Genomic DNA, 23,085 nt, shown 5'->3' with positions numbered 1-23,085 from the left:
TTATACGTCAACATCCCATTAAAAAAAAATAATGTCATAAGGTAATAGATAGCTGCATGATTTTGTCCATCACATTTGGTCCTTCAGTGTCATTTCTGCCTTTGATAGTAAGTAAGTTGTTCTGTGGTTCTCAGCTCCAGCTCATGTAGAAGACTTCAGGACAAAGTGAGACCAGTGTCACTCTGCAGTGGAACAAAGTGAACAACAACATCAGCTTCATCCTCCAGTTTAATGGTATCGAGACAAACATCAGAGCACCAGATGGAGACGGACCAGTAACTCACACAGTCTCATGTCTCTCTGCTGCAACTGAGGACACATTCACTGTCTTCTCTGGGTTTGGGAGCGTTACAAGCAGTGGAGTCAGCATTAATGCAGTCACTGGTAAGATGCTGTTTTCAGGAAGTTGTGGGAGTTTGATTGTGATCCCACATGTGTATAATGTAGTTATTTGTACTACCAACGTACTGTAATTCTTGTGGCTCTTTGTCTCTGACTGTTTGGCCGCCCCTGCTCTATAAGAACAAGAAGAAAGTTCGCCGCTCCAGCATCTTGCCGAACAACAACAACATCAAACGTTGGCACATCGACCAGCTTTTCTTCAGTTCTTATGGGTTCTAATAGGAGGATGCAGGGGCCTTTACTCAGACGTCTCAGCTGCAACGGAACAAATGTGTTTGTTGTGGCTGGTCCCGCAGTGTTTACTGTCACGTGATGATGTCACATACCTGCGTCATCATGCAGCCGTTCACAACCCCGACTCTCTGCGGTGGGACGGAGCAACAGAGTTGGGTGTGGGTACGCTGTTTACCGTACCGTGCGGTACCGTGCAGTGGAAACGAGGCCAATGATGCCTCTTTACTTGACTCAACAAAAAAGAGCTGGCTTGGTTACAGTTAGTCCAGAACTCAGCCGCCAGACTTCTGACCAGCACCAACAGGAGGGCCCATCCCCCCCCCCCTGTGTTAAGATCTCTTCACTGGCTCCCTGTTGAGTCTCGTGTTCAATATAAAATCTTGGTGCTAACTTTTCGAGCCCTACAGCTCCTCCTTACATTGCTGACGTCATAAAGCCCTACAGCTCGACTCGGACCTCGAGATCGTTTGGGCAGAACCTAATAAAAGTTCCATGTACTTGTTTTAAAACCCGGGGAGACCCATCATTCAAAGCTGCCGCACCCCGACTTTGGAATGAACTCCCACTTGACCTGCGCTCCCTGGACTCAGCGGACATCTTTAAAAAGTGCCTAAAAACACATTTGTTTGCCAAAACATTCTAGTCTAATCGACCCACGCTGTCGACTGTCGACATTTGTTGTGTTTTTAAGATGTTTTTTTCTCTTATCTGTTTTTATTTGTTTTTACTGTGAAGCACTTTGTGACTCCATGTCTGTGAAAAGCGCTAAAGAAAAAAAATTTACTTACTTACTTACGTACTTACTTATTTACATACTCTCAGGTGTGCAGCTCAGCTCCAGTGCAGGTCTTGTTGACTCCGCCCAGCACACAGACACACGAGGAAGAAGAAAAAACACAGAATATACAGCAGCAGAGTGACACTTTGTTCAGTCACAGCTGCTGAAAACTGATAGGAGCCAAACCAGCCTTTAGTCACTGTCGGTGTTCCCAAGAGCTCCGGAGGTTACAGAGACAATGGTGAGTCCAGTATATTTTAAATGTTATTTTTAGATTAATATTAATTATTTTATGACACGTTTCCTAATGTTCCATATCAGATGTGGCGTGTACATGAATAATGCGATCAGGAATTAAACTTTAAAATGAAAGAATACTTTTCTTTTGCATCTTTTCAAAGGTTTACCTCATGGAGAGGGGACTGGTGCTTTTTGTTCTCACAGGTTGGTGCAATTTTAAAAAGGCAATTACATCTGTAGCTCATGTTTCTAAAGTGTTGCTGCACCTTGTTAGGATGACAAGGCCCCTGAGGAGGATTGGTGTGTTTCAGGAGAAAACAGGAAGCAAAGGGGATGGAAAGAAAAACATCCAAACAGGAAAATAGAGACAGATGAAGAGCAAATCAAACGGAGCATACTTTTGATTAATACATTGTATATTCTGGTTTGCTTTAGGAGTGATCACCAATGTAGGTTTTGGCCAAACTTACTACAACTTTGTAAATACTCCTCTGAACTGGACAAACGCTCAGCGTGTGTGCAGGGATGACTTCACTGATCTGGCCACTATTGAAAGTGCAGCTGACGTTGATGCAGTTGGAAACACAACTTCGAGCGATACTGGTGAGTCCTGAATACTTGCACCGTATTTGACACACACTGTTGTGGCCAGTCTTTCGTCCCAAAAATCTAAATTTAGAGTTGCACATTGAGGAGATTTTCGACTCGCAGAAAGTAAAAAACACTCGCAGAGAGATTTTCCAGGTTTCACAATAAAGATGCACTATTTATTTAAACAAACAAAAAATATTCTCTGTGGTTTACTTTCTTAAATAATACAAATACTTAACATAAATTCTAGTTTGTACAGGCTTGTGTGCCTGCGGTAGAAAAACCATCACTCCCTCCTCCTTCCACACTCACAGCTTCACCTCCTCCTGATTCTAAGGAGGAAGGCCTGACGAGGAGGAGGAGAGATCCACACATTTCTAATGATCAAAATAACTAAACAAACAAACAAAAATAGGAAAACTTTAAATAATATTTCTTATCATCACTTCAGTTTGCACCAATTTGACAAAGAACATTTATAGTCTCAAATGGCTCCAACACACACAGAATAATCCACAATGGCAAGTTTCAATTGTCTTGTTTTTGACCGAATCAACATCTTTTATTTGAGCAGGAAAAGCCTGGATTGGTCTTCATGATGACTTGCAAAACAGCTGGATGTGGTCCTTAAATGACAGCAGCTTCTATGGCGAGGGAGAGGCGACGTATAGAAATTGGTTCAGTGGTCAGCCTGACAATTGTGCTGGAAGAGAAAACTGTGGAGTACTTTGGAGTTCATTCAATGGCAAATGGAATGACCTGTATTGCAGTTACAATCGTCAGTCTGTGTGCTTCAATGGTGAGTTTTTTTAAAGAGTAACATTTTAAAAGCATTACTTTTTGACAAGAGCTTCCAGAAATGTCAATACTTCAGACTGTGTGTAAATGTGTTGAATAAGTCACTGCCTTAGAAACTACTGTCAAATATTCAGCTTTTTCTTTTATTTTGATTCACAGCAAATAGTAGAAGAACTCATTCTTTGTTTATTAAAGAAAAAAAAGTGTCTATATTTCCAGGTACATTGAATGGAAAAGCAACCTTTGTTAGGATTGGAACATTAAGAAATTGGACAGAAGCTCAGAGGTTCTGCAGAGAGAACTATGTCGATCTGGCCAGGTACCGTATGAACTCACTAATTTGTTCATTCCATCCATGAATCAGTGAATTTGTTTTACATACAGTACGATGCAGATCTGCTACTCTTCCCTCCACAGCATACGAAACGAGGCTGAAAATGAAATGGTCAAGAGAGTTGCAGGTGACAACAATGTGTGGATTGGTCTGTATCGGCGAAAAGTTTGGTCTGATGGGAGTGACTCTCTATATGGAAACTGGGAGAACAACCAGCCCGACACTACAGGCGAGACGTGCGTCGCTTCATCACTGGAGTCAGGACTGTGGTCAGATGAAGGCTGCTCCATCCAACTGCCTTTTGTCTGTTACACAGCAAGTAATATATATGTTATTTTTACTACTAAATACTGCATGCTTGTGGCGTTGAGATCCCACAATAAGACTTATTCCATCCTCGCAAATTCTTATTGCAAAAACAATGTTTTCATAAACTCCATTTACAAATATTTGAAAGAATCAGTGACTCATCTCTCGGCACGTCACTGGATTACAATGCAAATGTTTGAACGATTTACATAAACCTGCTATGCAACAATAGTTTATATGTATGTTGTGTTAAATTGGTGCTTCTATAAACACAAGATACAAACATGTTTGGTCATTCTGTTTCACTTCTGCCACTGATAGTAAGTAAGTTGTTCTGTGGTTCTCAGCTCCAGCTCCTGTAGAAGACTTCAGGTCAACAGGACAAAATCAGACCAGCGTCACTCTGCAGTGGAACAAAGTGAACAACAACATCAGCTTCATCCTCCAGTTTAATGGTACCGAGACAAACATCAGAGCACCAGATGGAGACGGACCAGTAACTCACACAGTCTCATCTCTCTCTGCTGCAACTGAGTACACATTCACTGTCTTCTCTGTGTTTGGGAGCGTCAGAAGCGGCGGAGTCAGCATTAATGCAGTCACTGGTAAGATGCTGTTTTCAGGAAGCTGTTCTAAGTATGAGAAGACAAAAGTAAAATGCAGCAAGAATGATTTAAAACCTTTAACTCAGAGGTTATATTTCTTGTAATCTCTTGTGCAATGTGACATAGAAGGATAACTGGACTCCCTGAAATTGCCCTTCAATGTAAATCTATGAGTTTCATGTCCGTCTTGTGTGTTTGCACATCTTCACGGTGACGAAAGTTAGAAAAGTTTGAACAGGAGGAAATGCAAGACTAGAAACTGTAGCTTATGGTAACCCTGTGAACTACTGCTAATAAATAAGAGAATATCAGTTTTTCAGGTGATCTGTTTTGGAAAATACATTTCTTATTTAGTCTAACCGTGTCAAAGTAGAAAAATCCTCTCATTTATGTTCTCCAATCCTCAGATTTCCTTCATATCAGACACAACAGTTATTATTGAACTGATAAGAAATTAGATATTTATTTTATGGCATTGTTGTTTGTCTCAGCTCCTCCGAGAATAATCAGTCTTGAAATATCAAGAAAAAACGAGACCAGTGTCACTCTGCAGTGGAACAAAGTGAACAACAACATCAGCTTCATCCTCCAGTTTAATGGTACCGAGACAAACATCAGAGCACCAGATGGAGACGGACCAGTAACTCACACAGTCTCATCTCTCTCTGCTGCAACTGAGTACACATTCACTGTCTTCTCTGTGTTTGGGAGCGTCAGAAGCGGCGGAGTCAGCATTAATGCAGTCACTGGTAAGACGTCTTGACTCGTGTCATCAAACACTCAGATGGACGACAGTAGAAAGTCAGATTCAGTTCAAGCGTTAAACTCTCACAATCGGACAAGGAGGCTATTTTGGTCCATTTGAGACTAATATCAATTACCTTTTTAGTATTAACCATCATTTATTTAAAATTATACTTTTGAAAAGTGTTCTTCAATTCCCAATATGGACATATTTTCTGTGTGTTTGTTGTTTTTTCTAACTTTTTTCTTTTTAAATTCTGCTCATGGAGGACGATGACCTTTCATCCCATTCTGTGAGGAATAAGTCTACTACTTGAAACTACTGGATCCAACTGGAGACGCACATGGAAGGATTTCAACCTTTTACATTCAAAGTCACTTTCCAAGACAATTATATGATATATAATAAATGGCCGACACCTTTTCTCACTATACTGCTCTGGTTATGTGAGAAAACCCACACATACACAGGGATAACTTGCAAACGGTGCACAGAGTCAGTGTGGAGGAATACTGCCAATGCTAATCCCCCAAAACAAACTTTTTTGAAGGTATCTTTTTTTTTTTTAGCTTTTTATCTGTCAGTCATTCATTTGTTTTCCACCATCGAACAAATGCAGCGTTACATCATTGCATGCCAAGGCCTGATTGCTTCATCAATAAAGAAATGACAGTTGAAGTATTTTCAACAGAAGTTACCAGGTAAAGTCACTTTAGGAATGCTGTAGAATGAAAGAGCTTGCAAACTTTGTTCTTCAATTACAGTATTGATCATTTATACACATATACAACCATATAAGTCAAAAGCAAGCGAGGACAGAAAAAAAAAGATGAAGCTATACGACAATGAACAACTCCCCTCTTCTAGATCCTTATTCAGAGTTTAAATTAAATTCCAGTTTATTGTCATATGCAAATCACCAAACCTGTTTCCCCTGTACGAGGAAATTCTTCTTCTGCTGTTCACAGAGAATGCCAGCAGCAAAATAGCATGTAAAAGAAAACGGTGCAAAATAAGTCAATGACTGTCTACAATACATAAATAGAAAGTGGTGCAAGAATAGGTGAAGAAATGTTTATGTACAAATAGAAAAACTAGAGTCAAAAGATGCAGCATGAAGCATGTACAAGCAGTCTTGTGCCAAACGTGTTGTATGAGGCAGAAGGAAGAAGGATCTTCTCATTTTCACCGCTCAGAAAAATAAAGGGAAGACTAAAATAACACATAATTCTGCTCATGGAGGACGACGACCTGTCATCCCATTCTGTGAGGAATAAGTCTATTACTTGAAACTACTGGATCCAATTGGAGACGCACATGGAAGGATTTCAACCTTTTACATTCAAAGTCACTTTCCAGGGGAATTATATGATATATAATAAATGCATTGCATCACTTTGTGTAATTAATGTCACTGCAAGAGTGGTAGGGATGAGTTTTGATGAAGCTATTTCCACTTTTCTGTCATCGTTAAATCATTTCCATATTATTGCTCAGGGCTGTCCTCGTCCTGACTCTCTATAATGTTCGACAAGTTAAAAAAGGAAACATTATGCAGGGATGTTGTCTGTTTGTCTAGTGGATTCTTGGATTTGTGATTTTACTTTGCCATTTTGATTTTGTTCTGTGGATTGTTGCACCTTTGCTTGGTGGTGGTGAAATTTGAGAAAACTTCCTTGAAAGCGATTGACAAGCGCTTGGGCGTGATTATAGTGACATCTGCTGGGGGTTTGTATGTACTGCACGTGAGGGGAAGAGTTGACCTGGGATCATAATTTCATGACTGTGACTGGTCTCATCCTTTAATCTTTCATTTCAGTTCTTGATTTAAAATAAATAAATAGTTGTTTTCCAACCAAACTTGTGTCACTGTAGTAAATCACATTGAAGATCTTTATTTTCTAAAGAATAACTTCGACAGTCTTTCACTCTGGCCTCCACCTTTTCTCACTATACTGCTCTGGCTATGTGAGAAAACCCACACATACACAGGGATAACTTGCAAACGGTGCACAGAGTCAGTGTGGAGGAATACTGCCAATGCTAATCCCCCAAAACAAACTTTTTTGTAGGTATCCTTTTTTTTTTTTTTAAGCTTTTTATCTGTCAGTCATTCATTTGTTTTCCACCATCGAAGAAATGCAGCGTTACATCATTGCATGCCACGGCCTGATTGCTTCATCAATAAAGAAATGACAGTATTTTCAACAGAAGTTACCAGTTTTGGGTGCTTTCAATTCGCACCACAAGTCCTTTTGTTGCCAGTCTAATTAAAGAAAGACACATGAGTCAGGTTTCTTAAAAATTGATTATCAAACTATATTGAAGTGCGGTAAGCAAGCAATATTCTCAATTTACAGAATTCTGGGTCCTGGTTCCTACTCTAAACCGAGCGACGTGAACTGCGAGCATGTCTGCCTATGCAAAATGTGTATTTATGCATTCTTCTGCCCACAGGGGCAGGACGGTCCAGATGGTGAGTCACGGGGTCACCGCAGGGTTAGCTGAGGTTTGCAGGATGTCACGAAGCCAGCCTGGGTTTCAAGGGGTACTTGAGGGAGGTCATCAAAAGGGACCAGTTGTGACGGGTTTCCTCCGATTGTAGTCAAGTTCCTGTTTCACAGGCTTTGTCTCCTCCAAACACTGAGATAAGCACATTTTACAGGCAGCATCCTGCAACCATAAACTAAAGTTGTTTCTCATTAGAGCTGACCTCAGCAGATTGTTAGTCATGCGCTTAGCAAATTTCCTCAGAGCAAGTTAGTATCTTTCACACAGTTTTAAGGCAGAGCAGTTATTTTAAGAATAGAATCTCTTAACACCAGGTAAAGTCACTTTAGGAATGCTGTAGAATGAAAGAGCTTGCAAACTTTGTTCCTCAATTACAGTATTGATCATTTATACCCATATACAACCATATAAGTCAAAAGCAAGCGAGGACAGAAAAAGAAAAAAGATGAAGCTATACGACAATGAACAACTCCCCTCTTCTAGATCCTTATTCAGAGTTTAAATTAAATTCCAGTTTATTGTCATATGCAAATCATCAAACCTGTTTCCCCTGTACAAGGAAATTCTTCTTCTGCTGTTCACAGAGAATGCCAGCAGCAAAATAGCATGTAAAAGAAAACGGTGCAAAATAAGTCAATGACTGTCTACAATACATAAATAGAAAGTGGTGCAAGAATAGGTGAAGAAATGTTTATGTACAAATAGAAAAACTAGAGTCAAAAGATGCAGCATGAAGCATGTACAAGCAGTCTTGTGCCAAACGTGTTGTATGAGGCAGAAGGAAGAAGGATCTTCTCATTTTCACCGCTCAGAAAAATAAAGGGAAGACTAAAATAACACATCCGACGGATGTTCTCCTGAGGGACGTTCTCCTGGGGGATGTTCTCCTGAGGGACGTTCTCCTGAGGGACGTTCTCCTGGGGGATGTTCTCCTGAGGGATGTTCTCCTGAGGGACGTTCTCCTGGGGGACGTTCTCCTGGGGGACGTTCTCCTGGGGGATGTTCTCCTGGGGGATCCCCTCCGAGACTTGGATCAAAGCATCAGTGCATTCCTTTTTGTTTGTTGTTTGTTTTCAGTTTTGTCATGACCATGTGTTAAATTAGGCTATTTTCATTTATTTTTATTTGTGCATGAGGGTGAATCTTCACTCTTTCACTTTAATAAAGTTGCCGGCCTGCATGCAATTCCTGTCCTCACCATTGAAGTGCGGGGGCGCTAGTCTTAAACGTCATTAAATCATACATTCGCTCAATTTGAAACAGGGAAACCTGGTAAATGTCGGCTTTCGTAAAAGAAAATAAGCTGGGGGACTCTGAGGAGCAGCAACAGAAGCTGATCCAGGTCTGTGGTGCTTCTGTCTGAAGGTAATATCGATTAACTGTAGTTGTCAAGTGCGTCTATATTTTTGCAGATTGTCCCCACTTGATAGGACATCCTCCCAACTGAACCACAGGACTCCACTCTTTGCGAATTGGCTGCTTTTATTTTCTTTTGCAGTCATTTGCAGCGGGTGGAAAAACCTCAAAGGAACAAAGGGAATGCAGGATAAGCACATGTACATATGGTTTGTTTTCAGATTCACAGAGTTTTCACACCTTTCTTAACAACAAGCACATTTTCCATTCTGTGTTTCTCTTTAAGAATTGAAATTGTATTTTAACTAAGTGTACATTTTTTAGCAGTCTTATGGTGTTACCATCACAAAATGAGAAAATGAAATCACAAAATAATAATTTCCACATGCCTACTAAGTATTTATACTTTTCCCCTTAATTCTTAACACTTTTTATTCTAGTAAGTTTCAGTAAATCAAATAATCAATCCACGATTCAAAATACAAATAAACAGTTCAGAAACTCTAATTTCAAAATTATAGCAATATTTTCTTCACTGTTTTCTCACAATCAACGATCGATCATTGTAAATCAAAAGAGTTCTGTTCACATGTTCGTGCCTTCTGATTCCCAGCGCGCATGAACGCACCACAGAGTCACCTACTCTCGCAATGTAAACAGTTATGGCGGCGCTCACCGGCTGTTCTTCAGACGTCTTTTGACGTGCCTTTGGGGAGATCGCCTGCACGATAGATTTACCCCGCTCGAGATACTTTTGGCTTTTTTGGCTCGCGCTGCCCGCGTTGATTGAGCCACCTGTGTCACTCTCTGCTTCTGATCACTCATGTGCTTGGTTTTCTCCTCCTCCGGAGTGCGCGCACTGGAGGGATATAGGTTCTGCCCTCTGACGTGACAACTCCGTCAAGGATGAGGGGATGAGAGGGCAAGGCAGCTCGACTACAACCAAACAACATCTGACTTAATCTCAAACTGCGCAGGCCTGAAAGTCAACAGGTGCTAAATCAGCACTGTGTAGTACAGAAGATCAGTTTGTGATCTGTAGTCGTCTGTTTCTGTAAATATACATTTTGCTGATTGATTATGTGGCACTGATGTGAAAACTCAGTGAGTGAGGATGGTGCTACGTGCATCCCCCCCAAAAAAACACACATCAGCCACACATCATGGACTTTGTAGGTCAAAGTAGTGACGAGAAGAAAGAAGATTCCCATGTGGCGTTATCATGGACTCTAATGTTCTTGTTCCATTTGCATTGCAGATTGTTTGTGTGATAATTATTTCTACAGGACCCAAAACTAATCTCTGGCGGCTAGTACAGGAATCAGCTGAGAAAGAAGCCGCTACACCCCCTACGTAAATAGCCTGGGATTACTGCAAAAAGTGTCCAAATGAAGCATCACCAACAAATATTCAAGCCAACTAAAAAAGTTGCCAAAATGCCTCTTGCACACTTTGTGTTTTGTAAAATGCCTTAAATAGGCGCGGCTCAATGTCCGACTGGGACTTGTGGTGACTGTGCATCCAGTGCTCCCTTTAGCTCAGACCCATTGTGGTATCGCTTCTCGGCCTTTTGGCTAAGACAGTGGTCCCCTCCTTTGGGTGGTGAAATCGGTTGCCTGTCGTGGTAGTGATTTCCTACTTGTTTAGGAGGACATTTATTTTTTTCAGGAATATTATTTCTCTTTTGCATTTTGTTTGTAGTTGAGTATTTTTGTCCTGAAAAAAAGTGTTGTTGTGCAGACTGAGGGGAGCTGTTCTAATAGCTTTCTCTCTGTCTGCTCGACCTTTTATTGCTAACTTTTAAAGTTTATTTATAATTTTAACTATTTATTGTATTCTTAATTGTTTTTTTACCTTTTTAAGCTGGTGGTGCCTCCAACATGTCGGCCAGTCATGCCGGCATTAGGAGGCACCACAGCGTACGTTTTACTTTTGTAGAAAAAGAAGGGAAATTGGTATGTATGTCACGCCTTGATTTTTCCAGGAAGCTCATTCAAGGTGTGCTCAACTTTTCCCCGACAGACCTGAATTGTGTCCTGACCCTGCCCTTTAACAAAGGATTTGATGTAAGTTTTTGTTCTGCAGCACTCCTGCGACAGTTCTGGTTACGTTTTGAAAATGTAAAACCCCAGTTTGCTGTGTTCAATGTGGAGAAGCTTTCTGACAATGCGCTTAAAACCATTATTGTCAGAATGTTCAATGAAACAGTGAATGCAGAAGACATCTGTGCATGGCTGGGTAGATACTGCACTGTTAAAGGCCAGGCTACCAAGGTGAGGGATGAGGACGGCATCTGGAATTGCGCTTGGAGGGTCCCCATTCAACAATGGCAGGACCCCCAGGGCTTCCAGGGCCTGAAACATCTCCCACCCATGGTAGTCCTGGGTGAAAACAGGGGCTATATTCACTACCAGGGCCAGCCCAAGCTCTGCCGTAAGTGTGGTCAGCACGGCCACCTGGCTGAAGCCTGTGAGCTGGTCGTTTGCAGGAAGTGCCGAGAAATTGGTCACACCTTTGAGGAGTGTACCAATGGCAGAAGGTGCAACCTCTGTGGAGAGACCAACCACCTCTTCAGAGATTGCCCCAAATCCTTTGCCAACAAGTTGAAGGCAGCAAAACAGACAGAAAAGGAAGGAAGTGACGGACACGAGGAACAGGTGAAAGAGATAATTGAAGAGACGGGTATTGTGAACCCTGATCCCCCACCAACCACTGTGGTTGGAGGAGAAGGATCAGTTGAGGCAGAAGGGGAGGGGCCTGCAAACACCTCCTCAGGTGAATCCACCGGAGATGAGAGCAGGCAGGCAGCAGGTGGAGCTGTTTCCAGTGGTGAGGAAAGCCAGGGATCCAGCAATGATGCCTCCCTCCCCAATGCCCAACTCCCCAAGAGACCGGCATCAGAATTGTCCTCTGAGTCTCCCCAGGGCTCAGAGAAGAGGGGAAGAGTTGAGGTGTACTCAGACAGTTCGTCTGTGGAGGAACCCAGAGTCTTCCCCTCCAATTCACCCAATGAGGTTTCTTTTCTTTCAATTGCTCTGCAATCAACCCCAAAAGGCTCAAAAATGAATAGGAGGTTGCAGGAGAGACCAACTCCCAGAGCCCGAACGGGGAACAGAGCTCAAACCCTTCACACCTCACCTATGGAAGTGAAGGAAGAGCTCAGTTCACAAGTGATAACTTAGTCACTGTTTTTAACTGATTTTATAGTTCTAACTTTGTAGTCTTTTTAAAATGTTCTACCTGTTGTTTTTAACCATACTCATGACCCTCACCTTCTCTACCATCAATGTGAGAAGTGTGAAGTCGAGAGTTAGAGCCCAGAGTGTTTTATCCTTTTTTTTTTTTTTTTTTTTTCTTTTCTTTTTGCCCTTGTCCTGTTCGGCAGCTTGGGCCAACAATATGATGTGATTGAGAGCCTTCGGAGTCAGAACAGTTTTTGGTCTTGCAACAGGGAGAGACCTGGAGTCTCCTCCTGTTGCCTTCTCCGTCAGAAGCTGGCATGGCTGCCGTACACGACCGGGGGGGAACGCACAAAGAGAGAGAGAAGAGAAGAGAGAGAAGAAAGTCGAGGGGGGAGGGGGAAGGGGATAACATACAATGTCCTTGTTGTGCTACATATATTATTTGCAATAATCACACTCATCCAAATACTTTCCAACTGTTATTAGATTGAACCAGCCTGAGCAGCTCTATCTAGACAGTAAGATGATTTCCTAGATTTAACCAGCCTGAGCAGCTCTATCTAGACAGTAACGTGAAGCAGGAACATGAAATAACAAAGAGGCAACAACAAAAGAGGAACATGATTTTTAAAGTTTGAGCAAATGAGGACAGACAACAAGCAACTTCAGAAGCACCTTTCGTGAGGAGTGAAAGTGTGTGTGTGTGTGTGTGCGTGTATGTGAGTGTGTGTGGCTTGTCCACTGGGTGTGGCCGGAACTGTTGTGGGGGGACCCGTGGTGACACCCCGGGGTCCGAGGCCACCGCGCCCGGACACCGCCACCCCGGCAGACAGAAGCCCCCCAGGCCCGGGGAGACCCCAGCGAACCACCCCAGAGAGCCCCGCCCCCGCCCAAAAAGCACCCGACGGAGAATGCAGAGAGGAATCGCCCCCAGGCAAGAGGGGCCCACAAGAGAAGGACAAAGGGCACAGGGCCCCAGGCCCCGACCCAAGCCGCCAAGCCGAGAAAAGGCCGGAGCAGGGCCCCCGGGCCGAGCGGGCCGAGAGCCCCCCCAACCCCGGCGGCGAGTCCCACCGCACCCCCGGGAACAGGCCCACCCACCGCCCCCCCCAACCCGGCAAGGCAGAGACGGCCCCAGCCGCCGTGCCCCGGACCAGCCCCGCCCCCAGACCCAGGAAAGCGAAGCCCGGCGCAGGCCCCGGTCGGAGAACAGTCAACTCTACACCCCCATTAGCCTCATAATCCACCCGCCCCATAACCCCTCCCCCCGGGTCTTGATTGGGAAACCCAACCCATGACCCACCCCGCACACACACACACCCACACACCCACACACCCACACACACCCACACACCCACACACACCCACACACCCACACACCCACACACCCACACACACACACACACACACACACACACACACACACACACGGAACGGGGGGGGGAGTGATGACTCTCGCACCCTCAGGCCGCCGGCCGGGCCCCCTCCCGGCCACCGCGGTATCCCAACCTCCACCAATCCAACAGCAAGTGGAGAAGGAGCACCGCACCCCAGCCCCCCCACAAGCGCCGCGCCTGAGGGAGCGCGCCCCCCGTACTCCAGCCGCACTCACCCCGGGCCGGGGCGGGACCCCAGCGGGAGGTGCTGGGGGGAGCCACGTCTCCCGCCCTTCCCCTGCCCTATATGTGTGTTGGATGTATGTAAGGGTGTGTTTTTGTGTTTTGAAAAGGTGGATGCGATGTGTGTGTCTATGGTGCGGTTTAAAATTGGGGGGTAGCGGGGCCCGGGCGTTCTACCGCTGACAAGCGGCAGAACCCCGAAAGCGGCTTACCCCCTCAAGACCCTGCATGACTAAGTGTGGTTAAAATTGTGGGTGGTGCAAAGTCGGGGGAGGACCCAGACCGCAATTAAGTAGCCTGGACCCCCCACCTAGGCACCGCCCCACTCTTCCCTATTGTGGGGTAATATAAGGTGAGGTAAGGCAGGGAGGGTTCTGAGGGAGGGGGTCCCCCCGTCGCTAGGACCTTGGCCCAGCTGGACCCCCCGCGCTGCCCCACCCCACCCCCCGAGCGGCCGGCCTAGGACCAGGGGGGCCACACCCCCCCAAACAAGGCGCCGCAAGGGGACCCGGGCAGGGAGCCCCCACCCCACCCAACGGCCAGACAGCAGAGTCCGAGACCCGCAAGGCCCAGTGCGAGCCCAGCCGGAGGCCAGTGGCCAGGGCACCCCCCCTCATTCGCCCACTCCACACAGCCCCACACCCCAACCCACACACCCCAACCCACACACCCCAACTCACACACCCCAACTCACACGCACACGCACACCCCTATCAGGCCCATGAGGTCACTCTCAGTTAACCGTCCATCCAGAACCCGGAGCCCCCCCCGTACCCCGCTCCCCCCAATCCGGGAATGAGGCAGACCCGGAGCGCGGCAGCAGGGGCCAACCCGCCCCACCGGGGGAGGGGGCCAGAGGGAGGACCCACCCCCAGCGCCGCAGCGGGCACCCCCACCGGGAAGGGGGAGGCCCCGCACCCCCAGGGCCCGGACAACCCGCCCCCAACCTCCCCCCAGTCGACAGCCCAGCCGGGGCCCGACGCCCAGCCCCCCCATCCCGCCCCAGCGGGCCCGACCCCGGCCCAGAGCAGAGCCCCCCCCACATCCCCGCCCAGGACTCCCCAGGCCAGGCCGTAACCCTCCAGCATAGATGCCAGGACACCCCCGAGCCCACAGAGCCACCAACCACCAAAGCCACGACGCCCCAGCCACGGACGGTCCCCAGAGCCCCGGGGTGGAGCCACTACCCCCCCCCACAGGGCTACATGGTGTATTTAATTATTGGGGACCATGTGGACTCAAATTCTGTCAAATGATTTTTCCTACAAGCAGACATTCTCTCCAATGTGATGTGGTCTAGAAGTAAGTTTTTAAATAACTTTATATTCAAATTACTTTTGGATTTCCAGTTCATGAGGATCGCCTTTTTTGCGACGCTTAGGGAAACCAGGAGCATGCAGGACTCATTTTTTTCTCTTTTAATTTCTGTGAGATCTCCTAACAAGCAAAGTGAAGGTGAGACTGGAATAGGGTGGCCCAGGCATAACGATAAATCTTCACAAATCTTTTGCCAGAAGGTTTGGACTGGCGTACACAGCCAAAGTGCGTGTAGATAAGTATCTGGGAGATCACCTGTGCAGTTTGAACATATGTTAGTGGGAGTGAGCCCCATCTTGAACATCCTTTGTCCTGTGTAATGAACTCTGTGAAGGATCTTGTATTGTATGAGCTGTATATTGGGGTTTTTGCTCATTTTGAATGTATTTGTACAGATTTCTGACCAAAACGTTGGGTCTCTGTTGATGTTGAGATCTTCTTCCCATTTGAACGTGGGAAGGGATATTGAGATATTTGAACCTGACAGGATTGAGATAATTTTAGAAAGAGGTTTAGGTGCTGAGATCTTCAGGAGGTTTGTCACTGTCTGAGGTAAGTTCAAGTTAATCTGTTCTAGTTTGAACTTAGTTTGTATTATTGACTTAAGCTGAAGATATTCCAGATAGTTGTTTTGACTGATACCATATGTTTCTATTAGTTCATTAAATGGAATAAAAGAGTTATTGGAGATAAGTTGTTCTAAGTGTCTTATTCCTTTATTTTGCCATCTTGGGAAGTTTATTGGTTTTTTTCTTTGCAGGATGTCGGGATTGTTCCAGATGGGTGTGAGTTTGCAGGGAATGAGTGTAGATCCATTTATTTTAAGAAATTCCCACCAAGCTGTCAGCGACGTGTTTATATTGACGCTTTTGAAGCAGCTGTGCTTTTTGATGTCAGGACTGAAGAAGGGAAGATCTCTGACTTGGAGATCTTCACAGAATGTTTTTTCAACGTCTAGCCAGCCTTCATCTAGGGGTTTCTGATTGATCCATTTTACAACATAAAGTAGTTTATTGGCCAGATAATAATTATAAAAATTTGGGAGTTCTAAACCACCTTGGTCCTTGGTGTTCTGGAGTGTTTTTAAACTTATACGTGATGGTTTATTTTTCCATAAGAATTTTGAGACATGAGAATCAAGAGTGTTAAACCAGGTTTTTGGTGGTTTTGCTGGGATCATTGAGAAGATGTAGTTAATTTTAGGCAAGATCATCATTTTGATTGTTGCTACTCTCCCCATAAGTGAAATTGGGAGTGTCCTCCATCGAGTGAGGTCCTCCTCTATTGCTTTAATAAGGGGGGTGTAGTTTAAGTGTACCAAGTCTGAGAGTTTGGCTGAGACGTTAATGCCGAGATATTTGATGTTCCCTGGTTTTAGTAGGGTGTTAGGTGTCTGCTGAAATGTAGAGTTGATAGGCAAGACTACTGATTTGTTCCAATTTATAGAATATTCTGAGATTGAGGAGAATCTGTCTATCAACCCTATTGTTTCTGGAAGAGAGGTCTGTGCGTTTTGCAGGAAAATTAGCACATCATCCGCATAGAGACATATTTTATGTGTTATATTTGTGTTTTATCCTTTTTAAGTTCATTTAAGTCAGATGTGTTTTTATTACAAGAGTGTGCTATACCGTTTTTAAACTCTTACCAACAGTGGGAGGAGATGTGGCCACTCCCGTCAGTATGGAGTGGCTCCAACGGTAATAAAAATGATGGAGTAGCCATTTTAATAAATAACCCCCGGATCTTGGTGAAGGGCAGCACTGTGGTGAGAGACGGTAGGGCACTTTTACTACATTTGACTTTTATGGACCAGGATTTTAAGCTCTTGAATATTTATGGTTTTAATGAGAAAAATGATAGGTATGACCTTTTAGAGGACTTGCAGTCCCACATGCTAGGACGAGTGCCACTTATTTTAGGAGGTGATTTTAATTGTATTTTAACTAGAAAAGATAGGAGAGGAGCAGGGGAGGATTTTAAAGTCGACAAGACATCGGTTTTATTGCAGAATCTATGCAGGGATTTTAAACTCCAAGACTGTTTTAAAACCATGCATCCCAGAGAGGAGGGCTTCACTTGGTTCAGTAGTGACGGCACCAGAGCCTCTCGCATAGACTACCTTTTTACAAGAGACTGCCCACCAACCGATGCTACATTAACCCCTGTTTTCTTCTCCGATCACCTCATTCTGTCCTGCACCCTTTCACTGTCCTCTGGTGTGACTGTAGGAAGAGGTCTGTGGAAGCTCAACTGCTCCCTGCTGGAGGACAACAATGTTGTCAGCCAGTACAGGGAGCAGTACAGGGAGTGGCAGACCCTTCAAGACATGTACGATTCACAGGCACACTGGTGGGAAATGGTGAAGGGAAAGACTCAGACTTTTTTCAAACAAGTTGGCAAAAATCAAATGCTAAAGAAAACAGACGCATGATGGGACTGCAAAAAAGACTACAAAGATATTTTAAACTAACACAATATGGGTTGGATTTTAATGATGAAATCAAACAAATCAAAAAAGAAATGTCGGTTTTAGCAGCAGTCAAAAGTAAAGGCATCATTTTAAGAAGTAGGGAAAGGGAACTGGAGGAAGGGGAAAAATGCTCAAGATACTTTTTTAAAAAAATTATAAGTAAAACTGGCACCATGAGAAAACTGAGAAAAAAAGATGAATCCACTACTAACTCAACAGAAGAAATGAAGGAGGAAGTAGAAAGTTTTTATGAAAACCTTTACCAAAAGAAACCCGTAAATATTGATGCCATGACAGAAGTTTTAAATTTTATTGAAAAAACGGTGGAGGACAGTGTGCTTTTAACCCAAGATTTTACTTTTTTTGAGTTAAATAAATGTGTGAATAGTTTTAAAAAAGGCAAGTCACCCGGACAAGACGGACTTCCTTTGGAATTTTATTTGACCTTTTGGGACCTTTTAGCACCTGACCTGCTCACCGTTTTTAAAGATTTTGATGAACATGAGCAACTTCCAGACAGTTTTAAAGTAGGGATAGTGACTCTCCTTCATAAAGATAAAGACAAGACCGACCTAAAGAATTGGAGACCTATCACGCTTTTAAACTTTGACTGTAAACTTTTTAGTAAACTTTTATCTTCACGAATGTCGTTGTTTTTAAAGGACCTGATTCACCCGGATCAAGCCTGTGCCATCCCGGGGAGGAGGATCACCGACAGCCTCCTGCTGATCCGAGACACCATCTGTTTTGCGAGAGACAGAAACATCCGGCTGGTAGTCCTAAATTTAGATTTTGAAAAAGCTTTTGATCGGGTCTCGCACCAGTACCTTTTCAAAGTGCTGCAGAAAATGGGATTCCCAGAAAGGTTTCTAGCTTGGGTGGGATTGCTGTACCGGGACATCAGCAGCAGATTTGTGGTTAATGGGCATCTGACAAAAGCAGTCAAAATCAACTGCGGTGTCCGTCAGGGCTGTCCGTTATCTGCCCTCCTGTACGTAACATGTGTGGAACCTCTGGCACAGATCTTGAGAAGGGATAAACGGATCAATGGGGTGAGTATCCCGGGGAGCGGGGGACTCACCACTAAATGTGTCCTCTACATGGACGACGTGAACATTTTATGCACTGACCTTTTATCAGTCAACAGGACATTGGACGTGACTGACTTTTATGGACAGGCCTCTGGGTCAAAGCTCAACCGAGACAAGACCCAAGCCCAGTTTTATGGACCATGGATGGAGACTGAGAAGACTGGACTTCCCCTGACCGTGACCCAGACTGAGCAAAAAATACTGGGGGTGAAATTTGACAGGGAGGGAGGGGGAGGGACAAACTGGCCGGACGTGGTAGGGAAAGTAAGACAAAGACTGGGATTCTGGGGACTTAGAGGACTGACCATGGAAGGAAAGGTTTTAATCATCAAAGCTGTGATTTTACCGTTGCTTTTATTGATCAGCTCTGTGTTTATGCCTCCTAGGAGAGTGCTTTTAGACTTGGACCGGGCCATGTTTTATTTTTTATGGGGATCAAAGTGGGACAGACTAAGAAGGGAGGTCATGAAAAAGCCTAAAGATAAAGGAGGGAAGGGAGTACCGGATTTTTATCTAACACTGGGAAGCTTCTACACAGCACAGCACATGGCTGTTGCCACGGACCCCTCCAGGAACCCAAAGACGACAGCAATGGCTCGTTTCTGGATGGGGTCCTACCTTCGAAGGATTAAGATTTTACCCATTGATCTTAAAATACCAGTTTCTTTTAACCTGCCACCGGCCTATGATTTTATCAAGACATTTTTTAAACAGTTTAACCTGGAACAGGAGGAGTTGCAGATTTTAAATAACCACAAATGTCTCATTTCTGTTGTGCAGGAACGGGAAGCAGTGAGTCCAGTGCGCGGGCTTGCACTTGGTGAGCCCTCCACAGTTTGGTGCAACGTGAACCATCCTATCCTCACAAACAGACTCCGGGACCTGTCATGGCTGGTGGCTCACGAGGTTCTCCCAGTCAGGGCCGTCATGCACTCCCGAGGAATGGCAGCGCACTCAACTTGCCCCCGGCCTGGTTGTGGCGCTCCTGAGTCGGTGAGGCACCTCCTCTGGGAGTGCAGCGCTGCCGTAGACCAGTGGGCAACGGCCGGCTCCTTGCAATTCCCGTACTTACCAGCAGGGGGGGGGGGGGTCCTTACAGCACAGCTGGTGCTATACGGGGTGAGCCACGAGTTCATGACAAAGAAGGACTTTGAAAAGATGTGGCTCACCCTGGCCGCCATCAAAGACGCCACCTGGACCTCCAGAAACCTGCTGGTAAGAAGGCATAGGCAGATCCCCCCCGTGGCTGTGATCCAGATGGCCGCAGCGACGGTCCGCGAGGTGGAAGCTGCAGGCGGCAGGCCGAGGACACAGCCACAAAGAAGAATCGCCTCCCTGCCCATTCGGACGAAGGAGCCGGAGCCTCACGAGAAAAGGTCAAGGCAGCGGCGGCCTGGCTCTCCGGGTGTGGACGGAGGGAAGGAGCAGGAGGGAGAGGACCTCCTCTGAGCACCATGGCAGAACCCCGAGAGACCAAATGTTTGAGAGAACAGGATGAGTTCCCCTTGATAGGGACTCACTGCTCTCCTGCACAACAGAATAGACCTTTTAAACTGAAGGCACTCCTATTTATTGACTTTTACAACGATAGACACTTTTTATTTCCTCATGTTTCTCATTTTACTCAACAGGTCCTGCTTTATTTGTAAATCTCTATTTATTTAAAGTACTGTATTTATGATATTTTTAAACAGAAGCTTGTTCCTTGTTTGCTTTTATGTGTGAAATGAGTGAAAACATCTGTGGAAGAAATGGAAGAAAATGACCTGTAAAATGTTTTAATAAAATCAAAAAAGATCTGTTCTTATCAGTTTAATATCTGATATGTCCCCTATCTGGGGACTGTATATTAAATAGATTTTTGGAACAGGGAGATGGAATAGGAGCTTGCTCTGTCCACTCCACGCATCAACCTGGTATTGCAGTTCATCTGGGAATGGTGCACCCTCCTCTCCTGTTGAATGAAAACTAAATAGTTCTTTCTTGAAGGGCTGAACTCAAAGTTAAGCAAAGAAAGCAAGTTTCAAAAGAAGTGTAGAACAAAGATCCTGTCTGTGTCAGCAGGGGTGTGAGCCTGTTACTGTTGCTAACTTGGTGACTTTGTCACTAAATCTGGTGACTTTTCAGGTCCTGTTGGCAACTTTTTTTGTGAAAAGCGACTAGCGACAATTCTAGCAACTTTCTAGTGTGTTTGGCGACTCTGAGGTGAAAGCAGGTCTGGTTCTGCAGTCACTGTGGTCAACGAGCAGCGGGTCCTGCTGTGAGCCCCTCCCCCGTCCTGAAGCATTGACAGACCTGCGGTCAGTCTGACAGTCCCTCCCTCCCTCCTGCAGTCAGACCAGAGGAGACCCTCACCACACTGCATCCACACTGAGAAGGAACCGCGCATGCGCAAGGCCGCCGCTGGTTTACTGAGCGGCAAGTAAATATAAATATTGTTTCAATCACACTGAGGCCTGGGGCCTGTACTAGGAACCCTGATCAACATATCCAGGATCTCTCTGTTTCCTGGGTTGACTGATCCTGATCACCATTACTACCAAGCAGGTTATCAACTCTCTGGTTCAACCCAGACCTACGTGTGCTTGTTCACATGAAAGGGGCGGAGTTTGCAGCGTCTGACCAATCACACACAGAGAAACTCTGCAGAGCAGTTTACAGATTACTGAAGGAGCAGTTAATCTCTGAGATTATGAAGAATTAAAACACATCCAGCAGCTAAAAGCAACACTGCTGCTGCAGCCAAAGCCAGAACATTCCTGACTTGTTAATGCTGATTTGGTGAGATTATACCAGATTAATTCATCAGACAATATAAACAGACAGCACTGTGATCACTCAGTTTCACTTTATTCCAGCAGAAACGTGTCGGGCTGAACTTCCTCACTGATCTTCTTTTAGTTTAGATTTTCCATCCAGTTGTTTTGAGGCTGAGTTTCTCTTGTGTTTTATGTTTAGGAGTTGACAGCAACTTTTATCTTATTGAGGAGGCCAGGTCGACCCCGTTGCCATGTATGACGCAGTTTGCTGAAAGCTGATTGGTTGTTAGAGAAAGGAAGAATAAAAAAAAGCCTCTGTGCTCCTCCTAATGAATGGAGAGTAAAATTAACCCATCAAATATCTTGGGCTCTATTAAAAATGTGTAATCATGAAAATTATTTAGGTCTATTTTATGAAACTCAGACAAATTAATTGAATTTGTACACAGCTTAAGAATGATAGAACTTTCCTGGTTCACATGCCGATTATTACATTGATTTGATTCTTGTTCTCTTATTTTTACCACTTAATGTATTTGATATTAATGGTGGAGGCGACGCAGCGTCACCACTTCCTGTGATTTACCACCAATGTGGGGCTGTGAAAGAACCGTAACGGTCAGACTGACACTCTGCTGACGGAGGACTGGGACAAACCCCCGTCATCACCGCTGCACTGCTGCAGCCTACTTGTAGTGACGTAGCACAATGTTGTGATCACCTTCATCTGGGGCGTTACTGCGTTGCTTTGCTGTGGGAGAAATCAGCTTTCTCAGTTCTGCAGTGATACTTTGTGCAGATTTCATTTACCCTGCATATATTGAGTTTGTTCATAACAAGTCATTTAGATTTGCCTACAATCTTTGTCCTGCATTTTATTATGGTCACAATCAACTGATAAAAGAATAAAAAGTCCCCAAATCTTTCAAATATCATGAGAAAAGCTTTATTTTTATTTTCATTCAAATTTGCATATTGATGATGATTCGCTTCATAAATAATGAGACATTGTTCTCCCCCACATTAAAGTAGATGAGCTGCTTATCTTAGTAAAAAGTATCAGTATCTACAATACTGGCCGTGTACTTCAAACACTCCTTTTCCCTCCTCCTACTCCCCATGTCTCAAAAGCTGCTTCATACTGACACCTACTGGATTTAGGGGGAACTGCAGGTCAGTATTTCTATTGCATCCATCCATTTCCCAATAAGTTGCAATAAAAGAAACTACAACTTCTTTCAACCACCTTCACAGTGTAACTATTTAAAGTGTTACTGTTTTACTGTGGAACATTATTCTTTGCTGTCAGTTTTTTAATGTGTAACTATATTCAACATTGCTATAAATAAATTTTGCTTCTCTGTAAAAAATGAGTTTAAAAACTTAAAAACTTCCTGATGAAAAACAAAAGAAAGGTTTGTTGTGCTAAAATGAGACCTTTAATCCACACATCTTTCCAGTGATGGTGTGAGGCTGCTTGTTGCTGCAGATCTTCTCAAATCTGGGTTGCAGTTGTGAGACTGTCACTGTAGAGGAAAGGACAACATTGATCCCGGTACTGACATCAACAGTTATTCACGGTAGCAGGCAAGAATTGATGGCAAGAGGTGGAGGTTTTTAACCCTTTGTGCCCTAAAGCTCATTTGGACTGTTTTCACTGCTGTTGTTTTTACGTCCATATCTCACTATATAAAGTAATTTCCTTGAAAATTTGGTACCGGCATGTGAACTAATCAGTTGC

At 44.5% G+C, this 23,085-nt stretch overlaps 1 protein-coding gene across 1 annotated transcript; it reads left to right on the top strand.

Moving 5' to 3' along the window:
* Positions 1-1,501: 1,501 nt before the first annotated feature.
* Positions 1,502-6,893, top strand: LOC308123537 (C-type mannose receptor 2-like). The gene is made up of 9 exons (XM_080486067.1): positions 1,502-1,655; positions 1,816-1,858; positions 2,090-2,257; positions 2,820-3,044; positions 3,263-3,362; positions 3,461-3,696; positions 4,034-4,291; positions 4,783-5,040; positions 6,279-6,893. The coding sequence occupies exons 1-9, from the start codon at positions 1,653-1,655 to the stop codon at positions 6,311-6,313; spliced, it is 1,326 nt and encodes a 441-aa protein (XP_080342193.1). The 5' UTR covers positions 1,502-1,652; the 3' UTR covers positions 6,314-6,893.
* The last annotated feature ends 16,192 nt before the right edge of the window (positions 6,894-23,085 follow it).

Source organism: Lipophrys pholis, assembly GCF_963383615.2.
Source record: "Lipophrys pholis genome assembly, chromosome: 18".
Lineage (NCBI taxonomy): Eukaryota > Metazoa > Chordata > Actinopteri > Blenniiformes > Blenniidae > Lipophrys > Lipophrys pholis.
Note: the sequence above shows the minus strand (reverse complement) of the source record. Positions and strands in the feature narration are given on the sequence as shown.